Source organism: Garra rufa, chromosome 18 (assembly GCF_049309525.1).
Source record: "Garra rufa chromosome 18, GarRuf1.0, whole genome shotgun sequence".
NCBI lineage: Eukaryota > Metazoa > Chordata > Actinopteri > Cypriniformes > Cyprinidae > Garra > Garra rufa.
This window is the reverse complement of record NC_133378.1, coordinates 3860136-3881570: the sequence shown is the minus strand read 5'-3', so window position 1 is coordinate 3881570 and position 21435 is coordinate 3860136. Positions and strand designations below refer to the sequence as shown.

Here is a 21435-nt window from a genome sequence, read left to right as displayed (position 1 = left end):
ATATTACGTTTTATTATGTACGGAAAGCACAAACTCTATTTCTCTCGCCCTCTCTCACTCACCTCACAGACGCACACACATAACATTACAGTTTGCACTCGCGTTAGCATTCGCGCTAATGTTGTTAGCGCTGCCCTGACGATTAACAACGTAAAAATGACATGACAGCTCTCACACGCGAGGTAACAACGGCGTGGTCTTGAAGAAAATGAACTTAAAGTTTAACTGTTAGTAGAGACGATGCTGCCAGTCACCCTTGAGAGACACAGACGTGAAAGAGGTAAAGTCATACACTTAGTGACTCTCCCTCACTCTTTCCGTCTGTCTGCCTGTCTGTCGGTCTGTCTAAACTTCATTATTAACGGCATTATTTTGCTATCAACAGCCCGAGCATCGTTACTAGGTCTAAAATGACGTTTTGGAACTAGCAACGAAGCTGTTGAATGAGCTGCGTAAGAAATTAATCCTACTCACAATAGCATTTTAAGGATAAAAACCGGACGAATGTCTTGAAATATATCATTTGATCGATGTCTTGAGGTGTGGTAACTGTAGTATAAGCGGAATAATTGACTTCGGGCCGTAGAATTCTACGAAAATAATGCACAACCGAGGTGTAACGGCCACTCCGCTTCGCGTCGTGACCGCATCACCACCTCGGGTGTGCATTATTTTCTAAGAATTCTACGGCCCGTCGTCAATTATTCCTTACTTCATTTAGTACATTAAGTATTCTCGTAGCTTCATAACGGACAGTTGAACCACTGATGTCGCATGGACTATTTTAACAATGACCTTATTACCTTTCTCTGCCTGAGAATGTTTCAGTTGCATTGCTGTCTATGCAGGGTCAGAAAGCTCTCAGGTTTTATCAGAAATATCTTAATTTGTGTTCGGAAGATGAAGGTCTTACAAGTTTTGAGTGACATGAGAGTGACAGAATTTTTATTTCTGGGTGAACTATACCTTTAATAATAAGTAACTATCTTTTGTATCTTTTTGTTTGTTAATTTAAATAAAGCTGAAATAAAATATATTAAATGAAAATCTTGACTTTAAAAAGAAAATTGAAAATGTTGCCTCAGCAACTAACTGAACAGTGTTGTTTTCGTCAACGATGACGATGACGAAATCATTTTGTTGACGCCACTTTTTTTCATGACGATAACGAGATAAAAATGGCTCGTTGATGACTAAAACATGACGAGACGTGTGCGAGTTTTCGTTGACGAGACGAGAATAGACGAAAATGTTAGTGGGTGGTCCGTCAGACGTTTAAAATGACATTTCCGCTTATTGTGCATGCCAATTAAAACTTAAAAAGTATCTGACGCTATGGCAAGCCGTTTTAGCATTAAATACTCTTTGCTATACTAGTATGGCAAGCCGTTTTAGCATTCCATCCTTGTTTGTCTTTTATGTTCTAAAACATTCCTTCATTATTGTAATTATTGGTGAAAATAGTCGATCCGGAAGCTCACATTGTGTTGAACTATAGATCTGCTATTTTCAGAACTTATAAGTGACACTACCCAACAGCTAAATACTTAATGACCTACATTAATTTGTTAAAAGACTACTTTTTCCCCTTTTTTTGACTAAAACTAGACTAAAACCTTTTTGACTTTTCGTCGACTAAAACTAGACTAAAACCTTTTTGACTTTTCGTCGACTAAAATTGGACTAAAACTATCACATATAGAAGTGACTAAAATTTGACTAAAACTAAGAAGCATTTTAGTCCAAAAGACTAAGACTAAGACTAAATCTAAGATGGTTGTCAAAAACAACACTGTAACTGAAATAAAACAAGTGGAAAGTACTAAAATTGCTAGCTATACATATATATATATATATATATATATATATATATATATATATGTACATGTATATGTGTGTGTGTGTGTGTGTGTGCAAATGACGAAATTAAAATGACTAAAATTAAATTATTAATTTAAAAAACGTACAATGAAAAAATCTGAATATTAATAAGTACTATAAACGTATGTAAATGATAATAATTAAAAAAAAAAAACTGCATGGCTGACTTTCTGATATGATTTTTGAAAATTGTCTCTGTGTCAATGGAAGTCAACAGACTCGAATGTTGTTAGATTCTCAACTTTCTTCAAAATATATATTTTTTGTGTTCCTGATGAGAACCATCCCTTTAAAGAGGCCAAAATATCATAGTATCTTTCGTGGAGATTCCCCTAAACTTCTTATCCAAAGTGGCAGAAGAGTCACAGTAAATGTTGATTATAAATGAACGTTTCATTCAGTACTAAAAAGTGTTGATTGAAAGTCATTTACCGGTATCGTTAAATTGGCTATTCTGCCCAATATTTCAGCGTATTCTATATCTTTATGCTTACTGTGTTATCACGTAGGCTATCTGTACTGTGCTAGCTTAGTGACATGCTAACCTCAAACAAAAAAAAAATTGAGGCGAATGTTCAAGCACTTCGCGTGACCGCTAATTTTTAGTGGCTTTTGAATTGAGATTCCATAACAATTAGGATGCCGTCTAGGCAGTTGACACAAGCTCACTATGTTTTGGAGACAAACAGGTGCTTCACTACTCCTTACATAAGAGTTTTAAGCTTTTGTTTGGACTAGAATGAAGTAGATCGTTCAGAAACGAGTTAAACAGGTTGAATTAACAATGCAGGGGCGTAGATATTTGCTTACAACAATTTTGCTTGCTTTTTACTAAATCCTGTCACGCATCATGAAATTTAAAATTTGTTCACAAATCAATTTATTCTGGTAATATTTAGATGTTTACAACTGAAAAAAGCATCAATGAATTTTTACCCCCCTTGATTTCATAGCAGATTACATTCAGTTGTTCATTATTGCCAACGGTAGAACAAATTTATTTTAATACATTTTATTATATATATATATATTAACTTATGCAGTTCATATTCAGTCATGTGCTCTCAAACATTCTCTTGATTCAGTTATGTGTGTGATTTATGAATATAGTACAGTCATTTTGCTCTCTGCTTTCAGAAAATAACAGTGGCTGAATGCATAGAGACTCAGAGTAAAGCTATGACCATGCTGAACCTGGAGCAGCTGTCCTACCTGCTGAAGTTCGCTTTGCAGAAAATGAAACAACCAGGGGTGAGTCAACAATACCACGTTATACCCTCACAATTTATTTAATCACTCCATAGTTTAATTTTGGTAGTCTCTGTATTTATGTGATTAGGTTGCATTGATTCAACCCTTATGGTTTATCATTATGATTGATTTATCTTGCAGACCGAACCATTTCAGAAGCCAGTGTCGCTTGAACAGCACCCGGATTATGCCGAGTATATATTTCACCCCATGGACCTGTGCACTCTAGAGAAGGTTGGTTTTAAAGAGTATATCTTTAATTCTTATATATTTTTTCAAGTTTAGATTTTGAGGCCACTGTATATGCCTAAATGTAAAAAATAAAAATAATAACAATACTGTAACTGAGATGTATGTGTGTCTGTAGAATATCAAGAAGAAAATGTACGGTTGCACAGAAGCATTTTTGGCCGATGTGAAATGGATTCTACACAACTGTATCATTTATAATGGAGGTTAGTGCCGGTCTAGGTCAGTTTACATGTATCTTGACTCATATCTGTACGTTCATGAAGTTTCAATGGGTGTGTTTCAGGAAACCATAAGCTAACAGCAACTGCTAAAGTTATTGTCAAGATCTGTGAACATGAAGTGAGTACTATTATATCCTTACAATACATAATACATGTTATATGTTAACCAGATATTGCTGTTTAAATGTTTGGGGTCTGTAAGATTTGATTTAATGTTGAAATGTTGTTTAATTTTATTTATTTTATTTTTTTTAAGAAGTAGCTTCTGCTCACCAAGCCTGCATTTATTTGATTCCAAGTACAACAAAAACAGTAAAATTTAGAAATATTTTACTATTTAAAATAACTGCTTTCTATTTGAATATATTTTAAAATGTAATTTATTCCTGTGATTTTAAAGCTGGATTTTTAGCATCAATACTCATGAAGGATCAGACGCACGATCCCTCAGAAATCATTCTAATATTCTGATTTGCTTTGCTTTTTCAGGTTTCTTTGATGAATAGAAAGTTCAGAAGAACAGCATTTATCTGAAATAGAAATATTTTGTAACATCATAAATGTCTTAAGCATCCTTGCTAAATAAAAGTATTAATTTCTATCATTTATTCCCCCCCCCAAAAAAAAAAAATTATATTGACTCCAAGCTTTTAAATGGTATAGTGTATAATGTTACAAAAGCTTATTTAAGATAAATTCTTATCTCTGTATCTTTCTATTCATCAAAAAAATCCTAAAAAAAAATGTACTCAACTGTTTTAAATATTAAATAACAGGCTTGGTGAGCAGAAGAGACTTCTTTAAAAAAAAAAAAAAAAAATCTTACTGTTCAAAAACTTTTGACTGGTAGTATATTTGATCAAAATACAGTAAAACCAGATATTATTTTTTCTATTTTAATGTATTTTAATATGCAGTTTATTTCTCTAACGCCATAGCATTGCTGATATTATTGCTGCTAAATAAAAATTTCTTATTATTAGCAATGTTCAAAAACAGTTGGGCTGCCTAATGTTTTCGTATAAACCATGATCTATTTTCTATCAATTTTTTTATTATTATTATTATTTTAGAATTTTAATTAATTACTGTCAGTTTTAATCAAATAATGCATCCTTGCTGAATAGAAGTATTCATTTCTTTCCAAAAAAAAAGAGAGAATCCTATCCTATCAGCCCCAAATATTTTTTTCAGTAGTAAATGTGTAATTGTATACATTTTAATTTTGTGAAGGTGGTGTTAGTAAAGAATTACAGTATCTTTGAATCATCCACAGATGAATGAAATCGAGGTTTGTCCGGAGTGCTACCTATCCGCCTGTCAGAAGAGAGACAACTGGTTCTGCGAACCTTGTGTAAGAGGATAATCTTTTTATACAATTATATAAAATGTTATATTAGTCATTTTATCAGTCATTTCATTAGTCATTTTTAAAAAATAATCATCCAGTTAAATATCTAGGCTGTATTTCATGGGTATCTAATGGTCATGTTTGTTGTTTTCATGTAGTCTCAGCCTCATCCTTTGGTGTGGGCCAAACTGAAAGGTTTTCCTTTCTGGCCCGCTAAAGCCTTGAGGGACAAAGATGGTCAGGTGGACGCACGGTTCTTTGGCCAGCATGACAGGTAAGCCTGTTAATCTTGTATTTACTTAATCAATATATAGATTATTTAGAAAATATGGGTCAAAGGCGTTAAGATGTCTACGACAAAATACATTTCCAAAAGTGATTTTATGTTCATAGAAAACACATTAAATGTAAATAAAGTGTCTACTTTTAAGATTTCAAATAAGTTTTTGGAGAATAAAATGTCAAAATTTGGTTGAAATAATGTTACATTGTCATTCAGTGTAAGACAATGTTTATGTAAAAAATACATATCAAACTACATGCTTATTCTGACTTGTTAATATTAAAATATGTGACCCTGGACCACAAAACCAGTCTTAAGTCGCTGGGGTATATTTGTAGCAATAGCCAAAAATACATTGTATGGGTCAAAATTATTGATTTTTCTTTTATGCCAAAAATCATTAGGAAATTAAGTAAAGATCATGTTCCATGAAGATTTTTTGTAAAATTCCTACTAAAAATATATCAAAATGTAATTTTTGATTAGTAATATGCATTGTTAAGAACTTAATTTGGACAACTTTAAAGGTGATTTTTTTTCAGTATTTTGATTTTTTTGCAGATTCCAGATTTTCAAATAGATGTATCTCGGCCAAATATTGTCCTATAATAACAAACCATACATCAATAGAAAGCTTATTTATTGAGCTTTCATATGATGCATATATCTCAGTTTGGTAAAATTTAACCTTATGACTGGTTTTGTGGTCCAGGGTCACATATATAAAAGATGCATTTTATTGTGTTTTAAATTAGTAAAAAAAATCTTACTGACAAATGGGCAAAACCTAGGACAGTGGCAAATTTAAAAAATTACAACTAATTCGTATTTGGGGTGAAAGTAATTTGCCTTTTAATATGTAATTAATTGATTTTTGTTGTAAATATGCCTAACAAGATTGTTACACTGAATGACATTTTAGTGGATGTCTTTTGTAAATTAAGGAAAAATGTATGATATTTATTTTTTGCTCAGAAATACAAAAACAAAAACGCAATAAAATTAAACTCAATTATTTATTTATTTTTTTTTTGAAAAAAAAAAAAAACTACAATTTAAAGCAGTATTACACTTTTGTCTCTGACCCATATTATAAAACTATAAAATCCAGCAAATTAAATCTTGAACTTAATTTGCTTAAAGTTTTAATAGCATCTCTGATTTAAGCATAGTAGCAAATACATTTGCAATTCTAATTTCCAATTTGGCTACAATTGTATAACAGCTGTTTGCTGTTTAGTTAAGTCTGCATAGTTTTATGTTTTAAAATGGGTTAATATTATTGGTATTATGGGTTATTGTATTGGTAAAAATGAAAAACAAATGATTAATTTTAGACAAAATATTTAGAGCAAATGCATAAATCTCAAGAATATCACGAAAAATGATTTGAAAAATAAGCATTTTGTTCATCTATATCTAGATGTACACTGCCGTTCAAAAATTTGGGATCAGTAAGATTATGAGTGTTTTTTAAAAGTCGTTCCAAGGCTGCATTCATTCAATTAAAAATGCAGAAAAAATAGTATTATTATTGTGAAATATTACTGCAATTGATAGTGGTTTTCTATTTTAAAATGTAATTTATTCCTGTTATCAAAGCTGAATTTTTAGTATTCATATATTCTGATGTATTATCAATGTTGAAAACAGTTGTGCTGCTTAATTTTTTTTTTTAACCTGTGATACTTTTTTCAGGATTCTTTGAATAAAATGTTAAAAAGAATGGTGTTTATTTAAAATATAAATTTTTGTAACAACATACACTACTGTTTAAAAGTTTGGGGTGAGCAAATTTTTTCTTTCTTTCTTTCTTTCTTTGAAAGAAATTAATACTTTTATTCAACAAGGATGTGTTAAATTGATCAAAAGTGGTAGTAAAGACTTGTATTGTGAGAAAAGATTTCTATTTTGAATAAATGCTGTTCTTTTTTTACTTTTTATTCATCAAAGAATTCTGAAAAAATATCACCGGTTCCGAAAAAAATATTAAGCAACACAGTTGCCAACATTGATAATAAATCAATATATTATTATGATTTTTGAAGGATCATGTGACACTGAAGACTGAAGTAATGGCTGCTGAAAATTCAGTTTTGCATCACACAAATGAAACTTTGATTTCTTTAAAAAAAAAAAAAAACATTTAAAAATCTTACTGAACTTTTGAAAACAGGTGTTAATTCCATTTTAACAATTCCTAATGATTATTGTATTAATTATCTGTTATATTTACAACAAAATCAATATTATTGTGGCATTTTACTGCCATACACAATTTTATGTGTATTCCCGCTCATTTGTCTTTCAGAGCTTGGGTGCCCATAAACAACTGTTACCTCATGTCCAAGGAGATCCCCTTCTCTGTGAAGAAGACCAAAAGCATTTTCAACAGTGCCATGCAAGAAATGGAGGTCTACGTGGAAAATGTGCGCAAGAAATACGGCGTGTTCAACTACGCCCCGTTCCGGACACCTTACACACCCAACAACCAGTTCCAAATGCTGCAGGACCCTAATAACCCTAAAAAAGGCACGGTGAAGCCTGAGAAACAGGACAAGGTCAAGTTCAGCTTCGATATGACCGCATCTCCCAAGATGCTCTTGGGTAAAACAGTAATGTCAGGAGGTGGGGGGCGGCGAATTTCTATGACGGACGTGCCCAGATCCCCAATGAGCACCAACTCTTCAGTCCACACGGGGTCCGACCTGGAGCAGGACGAACGAGGGGCGAGAGTGTCATCGAGTCACTATAGCGGCGGTGAAGACTCAATGGATTATACAGGTGATTAATTTGATGTGTTGCTTTTAATATAACTAGTGTTTTATTTTACGAATAATAGCAGGTGATTAAAGTTTTAATGTTTTGTCCACAGCGTCCCCTGCGTCTCTAAAGACAAGCAACAGTCCCAAGCCTCTCCTCCCCACGCCGGTTAAACAGGAAAGGAGTTCGGGCACGGGAAGCATCCTCAACTTAAATCTGGGTGAGTTTTAAATCAACCTGAGGCCTTTGAAATGACCATTGCACTCTGATCCTTATTTATCTGTGTTTGTTGAATATTTGTGCTGGATGTATTTCCTCAGATCGCAGTAAAGCTGAAATGGACCTGAAGGAGTTGAGTGAGACTGTACAACAGCAGCAGCAGCAGCAGCAAGGGACATCGGTTCTCCTCACCTCTCCCAAAAAACCTACTAGGAGTTTGGATAAAACTATAGAGAGCTGCAAGGCTCAGCTGGGTAATGAACACACACAAATGATGATTAATAATTAGGGATGTAATGATATCAAAACCTCACGATGCGATATTTAAATTATTGTATCTAATGCCCTTTGAGAGTGCAAAATTTAGAGCTCCAATCCATTTTTTTTTAACTAAGGAAGTCTGAAAAAAGTCAATGAATTGATCAGTATCTGAACTTTAGAGGGGACTCAACCCTCTTTTTATTTGTGGTATACTGTCTTGCTCTAAATTACATTCACACTGGTGTTTTAGGAAGCCAAACAAATTATTATAATAGTAATAAAAACTATTTTATGTTATTGTTATTCCTATGATAGTAATAGCCATATATTGTAAAACAGTTGCACTGTAAGATGAATGAAAATTAATATATATATATATATATATATATATATATATATATATGTATATATATATATATATATGTGTGTGTATATATATGTGACCCTGGACCACAAAACCAGTCTTAAGTCGCTGGGGTATATTTGTAGCAATAGCCAAAAATACATTGTATGGGTCAAAATTATAGATTTTTCTTTTATGCCAAAAATCTTTAGGAAATTAAGTAAAGATCATGTTCCATGAAGATTTTTTGTAAAATTCCTAGTGTAAATATATCAAAATGTAATTTTTGATTATTAATATGCATTAAGAACCTAATTTGGACAACTTTAAATGTGATTTTCTCAGTATTTTGATTTTTTTTTGCCCCCTCAGATTCCTGATTTTCAAATAGATGTATCTCGACCAAATATTGTCATATCCTAACAAACTATACATCAATAGAAAGCTTATTTATTGAGCTTTCATATGATGTACACATCTCAGTTTTGTAAGATTTAACCTTATGACTGGTTTTGTGGTCCGGGGTCACATATGTATATGTGTACAGTAGGGAAATTAATTATAATAATTTCCTAATTTCTACACTTGAAAGATTTAAGCTTTTATTTTCACAGAAACGGCAGTAGAGCTTTTATTATGATGGAAAACAGGCTTCAGAAAACGTGTCTCTCTACAAATCTTGTAAAATGATGTAAAATAAAGCATAACTGGTGGCTGTTGCATTCCCAAACGAGTGCTAAACTTACAGCACATGAAATAAACAAGTTCACTGCATTCACTGTGAACTGAGCCGTTCTGAAGCACAGAAAACACTGGATCACGAGCTGATCACTTGAACGTAGTGCGCGCTTTGCTTTTAAACGTGCAGGGAAAACAAACTGGATGAAGGGATTAAGCCATATTGTGCTTTCAGTTTTAGTTCGTTTGACAGATACTGTGTCAAAGCATAATGGCCCAAAACACAACTTCAAAGACCTTTTATGTTAGAATAAGACGTTTAAATATATTTTTGCCCAGAAGACCTATTGTTTGATATCGTAATGTGAGCACAATAATATCGAGACAGTTTTGACTTTGTGATATTGATAATATCATTACATCCCTATTAATAATAGACCTCAAATAATGACCATCCTCTTTTGTGCCAACGTTGGTTTTCACATTTATTTTCTCCATATAAATATCAGAAAGTTCCTGAACTGAAAAAGAATCTTGACCCAAAGTAGCCACCTTTTAGATCACAACAGTACAATATTTGCCTTCAAGCAGTGAAATTATGCATATTGCATTTACTACAGGGTTTTGCGCCATTAAGAATTGAATTGAAAATGTCTTTTCAATTCCAATTCAGTTCCTCAATTTTAGGAAGGAAAGGAAAGGAAAGGAAAGGAGGTGAAGTGAGGCCAAGTATGGTGACCCATACTAGGAATTTTTTTGGATTGGGGGATCGGTGCCTTGCTCAAGGGACTCACCTCAGTCGTGGTATTGAGGGTGGAGAGAGTGCTGGTTATTCACTCCCCCCACCTACAATCCCTGCCGGACCTGAGACTCGAACCCGCAACCTTTGGGTTACAAGTCCGACTCTCCAACCATTAGGCCACGGCTTTTTGCTACCTATTTTAAGTAGCAAAAAGAGCTAGAATTAAATTCAATACTTTCATTTTAACAAGAAAAGGGAACGTTTGTCAAAACCATTGTTTGAAAGTTCTAAAATCTAGATGCGTTTACAGGCGTTTCAAACGGATAGACAAACAGATTCATAGACCAGGGTAGAAGAAATCTTAATTTCCCAGAATGCCAATAAATGCTCTTAAAGTGATAGTTCACCAAAAAAATCAAAATATGCCCATTATTTACTCACCCTCAAGTCATCGTAGGTGGCTTTATTGGACTTCAAAATCTTGACAGCCATTCACTGCCATTATAAAGCTGGGAAAAGCCAGGATATTTTTTAATGTAACTTTGATTGTTTCTGTCTGAAAGAAGAAAGTCATATACACCTGAATATGAGTAATGGGTTATTTTCAATTTTGGGAGAATTATCCCTTTAAATTTCTTTGCAATTCAGTAAATTCCTCTTCAACTCTATGAACTGAAAGGGAACCAGTTCTCTAATTCTACACTTTGCACAACCTTAACATATTTTTATGAGGCAGTAATCTGCACTTACATCTCCCATAAAGCATTGTGAATGATAATCTAATCTGTCTCGTTTTTTTTTTTTTGTAGTTTTATTGTCTTATCAGAAAAAACACCTCTACTGTTTTTATGCTTAAGCAATTTAACTAGGTTATGTAGGTAACCTGCAAATATTGCCTAGATGCTTCAGTTGTGGTTGATATATTACTAGTAATTTTGTGCTTCACACACAATACAAATCAGTTAATTCCAATAATAATTCACAATATTACAAATATTTTTGATCAAATAAATGAAGGCTAAGTGAGCATAAGAGACTGCATTCAAAAATGTGAAAAACCTTACCAAACCCAAACTTTTAAATGGCGTTGTATGTCTAAAACCCTGCTTTTGAGCTCTATTATATATGCAGTTTATAACACTTAGAACTGAAAAAAGTCTTTTTCTCTATCCACAGGAATCGATGAGATCTCAGATGATGTGTACCGCGGTGTTGAGCACAGTGACTCGGACGACTCTGACAAATCAGACTCCAGTGACAGCGAATATATGTCTGAGGACGAACAGAAGCCCAAGAACACTAACCACAACAACAGTGTCCACAAAGACTCCAAAAAGAGACCCAGACCTCCATCCACTCAAGGACAAGATCAAGACGCTGCCCCGCCAACCGCTGGAGGAACACCAGGTGGAGACAAGAAGTCCTCAGAGCCCCAGACCAAAGAGAAGTCAAGCGGGGGCGTGGAGAAAGACTCCCAGGAGAAGAGCAAACCCCTGCAGCAGACCCAGAAGGAGAAGTCACAGCCTGGGCCGGACGTTCGGCCTGCTGGATCAGAGCAGGAACTGGACTCAGACTCTGAGCGAGAGCTGGTAATAGACCTTGGTGAGGAACCAGGTGGAAGGGAAAAGAAAAAAGCCAAGCGAGACAACCCAACAGCCCCCATCCCCACAACTAAAGATCAGACGGGCATTAAAATAGACGGTAGATAACCTAAAGATTTTGTTTTTGTTCTTTTTTCTCATTAGTTTGAATCTTTATCTTTGTTCTTTCCATTGTTTAGGTAAAGCTTCTGCATCCACCAGCATATCAGCTTCTTCATCCACAGATAATACTTTATCTTCCATCAATCCTGGTCCAAAAGATGCAAGCGCATCTGCTATCAAGCCTCCAGCTACTGTCGCAACTGCATCTACCACTCAAGCCACCTCCACCTCGGCTGTTCAACCCACGTCTACTGCCCCAGTCTCCTCCAATGTGGTGAAAAAACAGCGCCCTCTGCTGCCCAAGGACAATACACAGCCAGCGCAGCGGCCTGCGACGTGGAACCCAGCTGGGGGTAAACTCCATACGTCCAGTCAGAAGGTGCAGAGACAGCAACAACAAGGTGAAACGGTTCCTCAGATAGTGGCACAGAGCCAAGCGCAGACCCAGAGCTCAGCCAATAACTCCAGCACACGCTACCAGACCAGACAGTCCGTCAAAGGTAAATACATGACTGATTCTAAATGCAAAAGTTTTACACACACACAATGTAGCAAAAACAAAAACACACATGTGTGCGTCTGTGTATATGCAGTCAAACCAAAAATTATTCACACACCATATATCTTTTTTTATTTTTTATTTTATTAGTGGTTGCAGAACTCTGTAGTTTATTTGTGACCTTGGACCACAAAATGAGTCATAAGGGTCAGTTTTTGGAAATTGATTAATACATCAGCTCTGAATAAATGAGCTTTCCATTGATGTATGTTTTGTTAGGATAGGACAATATTTGGAGATACAACTATTTAAAAATCTGGAATCTGAGGGTGCAGATTTTAAATATATTGAGAAAATCGCCTTTAAAGTTGTTCAAATGATGTTCTAATCTAAGCAATGCACATTACTAATCAAAAATTATGTTTTGATATATTTATGGTAGGAAATTAACACAATTTTTTCATGAAACATGACCTTTACTTATTATACTAATGATTTTTGGCATTAAAAAATGAAATTGATCATTATTGACCCATACAATGTATTTTTGGCTATTGCTACAAATATACCAGTGCTACGTGAAACTGGTTTTGGGGTCCAGGGTTACGTTTTCTAATAAGATATGAAAATAAAATAAACTGTGAGATATTATTAACCAACAATTCTTCATACAGTAGACTACCAGTAAAATTAATATAGATTTGGGACCAAAAATTGGATTTGACACTTTGGCCTGACCATGTTTTGTTACATACCTTTCTATCAAAGTTATCTGACATTATCTAGATCAATTAGTCCTGACACAGTTTAATTCTTGAGGTCTTGTCATATTTTATTACCATTTTCTAAATTATAGCAAATTAATTGTGATAATGTTAAAGGTGTCTGAATAAAGTTTGGTTTGACTGTATGTGTATATAATTTTGATGGTTACAGGAATATAACTTGGAATATAACTTGATTATTATGAAAATATAACTAATGCAGTTACAATTAGCAGTGGCAATTAGCAATATGGTTATATATATACAGGGAGTGCAGAATTATTAGGCAAGTTGATATTCTTGTCATATTTTTTTCCCAAGCACATTTGAATAATTCCAAACCACATCAATCTTAATAACTACTATTCATTTTGTATTTAATTATTTATAATTGTTATATAATTGTCCAAGAAGGCTGGAAGTGAAAAACTCCTTATTTTCAGGTGTGCAGAATTATTAGGCACATTTTCTTTTACAGATAAAATGAGCCAAAAAAGAGATTTACCTCAGACTGAAAAGTCAAAAACTATTAAATGCCCATGAGAAGGATGCAATACTGCAATTTGCAAAGTTAAGGCATGACCACCGGACAGAAAAACGCTTGTTGCATCTGCATTGTCAGAACAAACAGGTGGAGGAGAAAAGATGCATGTTATTTGCAAAAAAAGTAAGAATTAATGTTAAGAATCAGATATGAAACCATCAGGAACCATTTAGTCTCCAGCGCCACCGTTTTCCAGAACTGCAACCTACCTGGAGTCTCCAGAAGTGCAATGTGTCAGGTTCTCAGAGACTTTGCTTGGACAAAAAATCCTAAAAAATGACCCTCAATTAATAAGAATAACATTCTGAAGTATTGTCAAATACATAGAGATGTTTTTTTTCTAGGCTTTATAGACAGATGAGTTGAGAGCGACTCTTGAAGGACCAGCACCACATCCTCTTGTAGCACTCTTTCAAGTTTATCCTCCAGAATCTGGCAGTAAGTTTTGGGACTTCAGTTTTAGTCCATCTCCTATCCTGAAATGTCTGTCTTGCAGAGAGGGACCAAAATAAACTCCTAAAACTTACTGCCAGATTCTGGAAAATATATTTTTGAAAGAGTGCTACAAGAGGATGTGGTGCTGGTCCTTCAAGAGTCACTCTCAACTCATCTGTCTATAAAGCCTAGAAAAAAACCATCTCTATGTATTTGACAATACTTCAGAATGTTATTCTTATTAATTGAGGGTCATTTTAAAAATATAAAAAAATATTCAAAAATAGAAGTAGGCCTACTTGCTTTTGACCAAAAACCCAAAATGTATATATGCATATATATAGATATACAAGTTTCACATTTGAGCTTTACATTCATCCAAAAGTGAATTCGGCTTTAAAAACAACAACAATTATGACAACAAAAACAATACAGCTAAAGGTTAAGATGTAATGTATTTAAAATGTATTTCCTATGGTGATTAACATTATGCTGCTCAATGTGTTTTTGATAATGTTGCGTTGTTTCACGGTAACATTAATTGTTTTCTTGTGTTTCTTAAGTTGTTCAACACAAAGACACCTCACCTGTTAACATGGTTTCTGGTACGTCCACTTCCGGTCTGGCTGGAGATTTCCTCACCCCTCCGGCATCTGCTGACGTTGCCGCTGACATTGCCAAGTACACCACTAAGGTGAGTCAGATATTCACTCATCATTTAAAACTGTTCAATCAAACTATTAAATTAAATAGCACATTAGTACAAGTACGTTTTAACCACAACCCTGACTTCAGGCCACAGCTACAGCTCCCTGTGCTGTAATTCTGAAAAATAATTTGGAAAGTAATGTTAAAAAGTTAATATTCCAGTATGCAATTTCATTTTGGATTATTAACATAAATTATCTTTGATTAATGCTACTGATGAACTACTGTTACTTAAATTGTGCCTAAATAATTTTAAAATTGATGATGAATTTGACTGTTTTACTGTTATTTGTGATTTGCATCATGATAGATGATGGATGTGATCAAGGGAACAATGACAGAGATATACAATGATCTCTCTAAGAGCACGACGGGGAACACCATTGCTGAGGTTTGTGCTTTTATGTCATTTCTGCTTGATTTTATTCCACCATCCAAACCCTCTCCGAATGTATTTTATAAAAAAATAAAAACATTTCCCAGGCACTTATAGGTTGCAGGTTAATAGATTGAATTTCTATAATAGCAATACTTTGTTACGGTTCTCTTGGGTGACATTCGCTGTGCATTTTGTTGCAGATCCGGCGGTTACGGATTGAGATTGAGAAACTCCAGTGGTTGCATCAGCAGGAGCTGTCAGAGATGAAACATAACCTCGGTAACTCACTTTTATGACTTACAATAGCACTGCATTATGGGAGTTTTGTGATAGCAAATGCTTTTGTTATTCATTGCAAGTTAGAGAGCATATACAGAGCTTTAACCACTAATATATGTGACCCTGGACCACAAAACCAGTCATAAGGTTAAATTTGACAAAACTGAGATTTATACATCATATGAAAGCTCAATAAATAAGCTTTCTATCGATGTATGGTTTGTTAGGTTAGGACAATATTTGGCTGAGATACATCTATTTGAAATCAAAAATCTGAGGATGCAAAAAAATCAAAAAGACTGAGAAAATCACCTTTAAAGTTGTCCAAATTAGGTTCTTAACAATGCATATTACAAATCAAAAATTACATTTTGATATGTTTACAGTAGGAATTTTACAAAAAATCTTCATGGAACATGAACTCAATTTCTTAATGATTTTTGGCATAAAAGAAAAATCAATAATTTTGACCCATACAATGTATTTTTGGCTATTGCTACAAATATACCCCAGCGACTTAAGACTGGTTTTGTGGTCCAGGGTCACATATAACCTTTGTGTGTGTGTGTAGAGCTGACCATGGCTGAAATGAGGCAGAGTCTGGAGCAGGAGAGAGAGCGGCTGGTGTCAGAAGTGAAGAAACAAATGGAGATGGAGAAACAGCAGGCGGTGGACGAGACCAAGAAGAAGCAGTGGTGTGCCAACTGCAAGAAAGAGGCCATTTTCTACTGTTGCTGGAACACAAGTTACTGCGACTACCCCTGCCAGCAGGCACACTGGCCCGAACACATGAAATCCTGCACACAGTCAGGTAACCATTTCTGCACCATACTATCTTTTTCAGCTTTTGGCTTTTTACACTCTTTGCAAAAATATTTCTAATCGCTTAACTTCAATGAAAATTTTCTATTGCGCAAAAGATTCATTCTTTATAGTGCAATAAGTGCATTGCTATAAAAATCTGCTTTTTGAACTTTTATTTTCATTAGAGTATCACTTTTACCAAAAGATTAGAAGAGAGAGGACAGGAAAAGGCCAGTATTGAATAGTCACTTTGTAGGCAGATCGGCTGCTAACATCACACTGGTTTCCTCGACAAAAGGCAATAGGATTTTTCCATAGGCTGAGTTCAACCACAGTTCATGAAACTTGCACGTTTTTTCCATAAAGGTAATCCTCACAAAATAATATAACTTGTATATAAATTTTGAAGCCTAAATACAAACGGCAGAACTAAAAAGCTAAACTTGGGCTATAAACGAACTACATCGCTCGCTCGTCTCAACGCCACCACCAGCATGTTTCCGACAACCTTTTTCAAACTTATTTTTAGAAACATGTTCAGTATAAAGGATTTACTCTGTGGGTGAATTTTATTCCATGTTACATGAACCTTTTCATATAAAACTGGAATAAATCCAAAACTAGAGCCAAAATAAAACTGAAATGAAACAATAATAAACAGTAAAGAGTGAAATAATCATTACTAAACGCACATGTGAAAGCATATATTTCTGTACATTTCAAAATAAGGTCCATTTTAAAAGCCAATAAATCCTTGATTAATATGAATATTTTAATTAAAACGAGTCTCCACGTAGTATTCAATAAAAATCTAGTGCATGAAATTATTAAATAACAGCAGAGTGAGCAAGTTTTTAATTTTGGTAAGATTAAACTTAGCTTAGTGAATAAAGTACCATATTTCAGCTATTGTTTTGTTAGGGTGGTTACACAAAATGATATTTTATCCTTTCTTCTAGAAAATCTTCAATCTTTCTGCTTTCTTACAGCTTCGTGTGGCTCTAAGCATTTAATTTTAACGCGCTTTAAGCGCTATGCATCAGTAAAGTTTCACCGCGACCACGTAAAGCTGGTAAATGTGGTGTTTACATGAATAATCGCAATTTGAGTTTACCTTATGGTACAAACCCAGAGTCTCCGCTGGTTACATCAGTAATAAAACTGTTTTATTTTGTGGTTGCATTTCGGGGCAAAGCAAAAACAACATTGTCGAACAACAATATAAAATACAGGGAACTAGTTTGGTTATTCTACAATTAATTGTACTACAAATTATACTTTATACAATATACAATACTATAAATTGATAAACTGTTCTGCGTGATGACGTTTAAGCTCTCTGACAGCAGCTTGTTAGCTACCGTCTAACAAGTTTTTAAGAAACATAACATTTGAAAAAAATTGTGAATTACCACAGACCTTATTTAATAGATTGAACCAAAATCCCATTCAAAAAACCCATTGACTTTGGGGCGATGGAACCGGAAATGCTAAAATGCTAACTCGCTTCAGGGTTTTTGCCTACAAAGTGACGTCATAGTTCCCCCACTCTATTAGCACCAAAGAAAGGCCACAACTGTGAATGGCTAAGGTGAGAATAGCATACTAACATACTACTTCTACTATTTGTCCAATGTGTATACTGTGCACAGTATGGCATTTTTGTATATTTTGTATATACTTAGTATTCTGTGCAGTATGCTCTGTTGTGTACTGCACTTTTTGCTGTGTTCCATAATGCAATGCACTCAACTTGAATTTTCATTTCCAGTGTAATGCAGTGAAATGATGTAATTTTGTACATTTTTATTTTACTTTTTGTGGTCTGATCAAGTAATGTTTGTTTTAAAGTGATAAGACATTTTACTAAAATAAAAATGCTAAATAACCATTTTTAATACTAAGATGATAAATGGATGCCACTCACATTGTAATTTTTAAAAAAACTATTTTTACCATTTTATTTATTTACCATTTACTATAGACTCTTTTCAAGGTCACAGGGTTCTCGGCAAACGGTCATCATAGTTGGGTAAACGTCTATATTCTAATCTTCTAGGTAAACAGGAACTTCAACAAATATAATGTTTCACAATAGCATTTCTATGACTTTCCAAAAGAGTAAAAAATATTGAGAGTTTGTTGGTCACAAAAGTATAGTATACACTGCAGTTCAAAAGTTTTAGAAGAATTCTTTTATGCTCATCAAGGCTGCATTTATTTGAATTCAAAATACAGAAAAAACAGTAATGTGAAATGTTATTACAGTTTAAACTAATGGTTTTCTATTTTAATATATTTTCAAATATAATTTATTCCTGTGATGCAAAGCTAAATGTTCATCAGTCATTACTCCAGTCTTCAGTGTGACATGATTCTTGAGAAATCATTCTAATATGCTGATTTTTTACTTTCATTATCAATGTTGGAAACAGTAGTGCTGCTGAATATTTTTTTAGAACCTGTAAATCTTTTTTGGGATTCTTTGATGAATAAAATGTTAAGAATAACAGCATTTATTCAAAATATGAATCTTTTCTAACAATATAAGTCTTTACTATCACTTTTTTGTCAACTTAAAACATCCTTGTTGAATAAAAGTATTTTTTTCTTTCCAAAAAAAGAACATTTACTGACCGCAATGTTTAAAATGGTTTTAAAATGCTGTTCTTTTTAACTTTATTATTCATTAAAGAATCCTGAAAAAAGTGTTTTAATGTTTCCAAGTGTAAAAGTGCAAAGTGATAATAACCTTCATAACAAATCAGCATATTAGAATGATTTCTGAAGGATCATGTGACACTGAAGACTGGAGTAATGATGCTGAAAATTCAGCTTTGCATCACAGGAATAAATTAATTTTTAAAATATATTTTCATAGAAAACTGTTATTTTACATTGAAATAATATTTCACAATATTACTGTTTTGTTTTCTGGATTTCTGCTCAAATAAATGCAGCCTTGATGAGCATTAACTTATTTAAAAAACATAAAAATCTTACTGATTGCAAACTTTTGAATGCCAGTGTGCATTACTTAAAAAAAAAAAAAAAAAAAAAAATTAAAACTCACCAGATTTACACTGTGGAAATGCATCAGAACGGTCTGAAAAAGGGTCCTTTTTCAAACTATGCTGTGCTATTCAGTATGTAGTAAGCTAGTATTCCATTCTGAAGGAATACTTTGCATTTATTACTAAATGGCAATCATCTTAACTTTTTCTTATCTTCTCAGCCACAGCATCTCAGCAGGAAACCGAAGCTGAAGCCAGTTCGGACGCAGCTGGAAAACCAGTAGGACAGTCCCCTAAAACCCAGCCTTCACCAACCGGAGAAAGAACATCACCCACAAACCGAGGACCCTCCCCTTCCACAGACAACACTAAAGGCAGCTCCTCGGTGGCTGTCTCATAACCCAAGAGTGAAATCTTTTTTTTTTTTTTTTTTTTTATCAGCAAAACGGTGCCATTCAGAGAGAGTCAGATGTTAACACCAAAGGACCTTGACTCATTTCAAACAGACTGCTTCTTGTTCAGTGTGATCATGACATGTCACTTCCTGTTCACTACATCCAACGCAACATTAGGATAATGCCTATGAAAGTTTGATTCATTTCTACGTACATTTCGTATTTGAATTTGTGACTTGTTTAGTACAGACAGAAAAGACAGAAACACCCTTTGATATAAAATATGCAACTGTAAAACTGTTGTCCTTTTTTTTATACATATCGACTTTTGTAAACTTTAGCAAATGTGTTTGATCGATATCATTTCTTTTCTCTTAATGTGAAAGATGCACTTAGAAGTGCCTCTGAAAGAGTCAAGTTCATTTTATCAAATGAAGAACGTGTTTGTACAAGGTCAAAAACTTATGGAACATGGTTGTTAGTACTAATGGATTGTCACTACGTTTTTGGAAAGATTTAATTCTTTAATGTCTTTCACCCATGGAAGGCTTCTTGACAAACAAAAACAAAAATGAGCAAAAATCTAGAGGAGTAAAGGAAAAGATTATACTTATTGTGGGCATGTTTCTTTTTTCTCTTGTCTTGTAGACTCTCTTGTTTACATACTGTAAATAGAAAAGAATAAGCAGAGATGATATCTGTAAGAAAAATAAAGTCTTCATGAGACAAATCTTTGGTCTTTTGTGCTTTTCTGTCGAGAATATCTGTAAATGAATTTCCCTTATGATAACACTTTAGTTCAGAGTTGCTTATTAGAACAAACTACCAGTCAAAAGTTTTTGAACAGTAAGATTTTGAAAGAAGTGCTCAACAAGCCTGCTTTTATTTGATCCAAAGTACAACAAAAACAGCAAAAATGTGAAATATTTTTACTATTTCAAATAACTGTTTTCTATTTAAATACATATTAAAATATAATTTCATTCCTGTGATCAAAGCTAAATTTTCAGCATCGTTACTGCAGTCTTCAGTGTCACACGATCCTTCAGAAATCATTCTAAGTGATGATAAACACATTTATGTTACAAAGGGTTTCTATTTTAGATAAATGCTGTTCTTCTGAACTTTCTATTCATCAAAGAAACATGAAAAACAGCTGTTTAACATAATAATAAATGTTTTCTGATCAAATCAGCATATTAAAATAATTTCTGAAGGATCATGTGGCACTGAAGACTGAAGTAATGATGCTAAAAACTCAGATTTGAAATCACAGAAATAAATTACATTTAAAAAAAAACGATTCAAATAGAAAGCAGTTATTTTAAATAGTACAAATATTTTATATTATTATATTTTATAAATGTTTTTGAAAGAAGTCTCTTTTGCTCAACAAGCCTGTTTTTTATTTGATCCAAAGTATGGCAAAAACAGTAAAAGTGTGAAATATTTTTACTGAATACTGGAGTAATGATGCTAAAAACTCAGATTTGAAATCAAAGGAATAAATTACATTTTAGAAATTATTCAAATAGAAAGCAGTTAATTTGAATAGTAAAAATATTTATTTAGTAATTTAGTAAAAAAAAAAAATATCGTTTACGCTGTGCTTTGGATCAAATAAATGCAGGCTTGGTATTATTTTATATATTAAATAAAATATTAA

At 33.6% G+C, this 21435-nt stretch overlaps 1 protein-coding gene across 6 annotated transcripts in view; it reads left to right on the top strand.

Annotated features, from left to right (window-relative positions):
- The window catches only part of prkcbp1l (protein kinase C binding protein 1, like), a 31498-nt gene extending 10999 nt beyond the window's left edge, over window positions 1-20499 (top strand). For all 6 annotated transcript variants that reach the window (XM_073822561.1, XM_073822557.1, XM_073822560.1 and 3 more), the window contains exons 5-20: window positions 3019-3132; window positions 3274-3366; window positions 3500-3587; window positions 3668-3723; window positions 4882-4959; window positions 5115-5230; window positions 7551-8023; window positions 8115-8222; window positions 8323-8475; window positions 11422-11946; window positions 12026-12448; window positions 14754-14884; window positions 15209-15289; window positions 15478-15556; window positions 16128-16367; window positions 19596-20499. In XM_073822561.1, the coding sequence (XP_073678662.1) occupies window positions 3019-3132; window positions 3274-3366; window positions 3500-3587; window positions 3668-3723; window positions 4882-4959; window positions 5115-5230; window positions 7551-8023; window positions 8115-8222; window positions 8323-8475; window positions 11422-11946; window positions 12026-12448; window positions 14754-14884; window positions 15209-15289; window positions 15478-15556; window positions 16128-16367; window positions 19596-19774 (2937 nt within the window). In that variant the 3' untranslated portion in view covers window positions 19775-20499. The remainder of the gene's footprint in view (window positions 1-3018; window positions 3133-3273; window positions 3367-3499; window positions 3588-3667; window positions 3724-4881; window positions 4960-5114; window positions 5231-7550; window positions 8024-8114; window positions 8223-8322; window positions 8476-11421; window positions 11947-12025; window positions 12449-14753; window positions 14885-15208; window positions 15290-15477; window positions 15557-16127; window positions 16368-19595) is intronic.
- The last annotated feature ends 936 nt before the right edge of the window (window positions 20500-21435 follow it).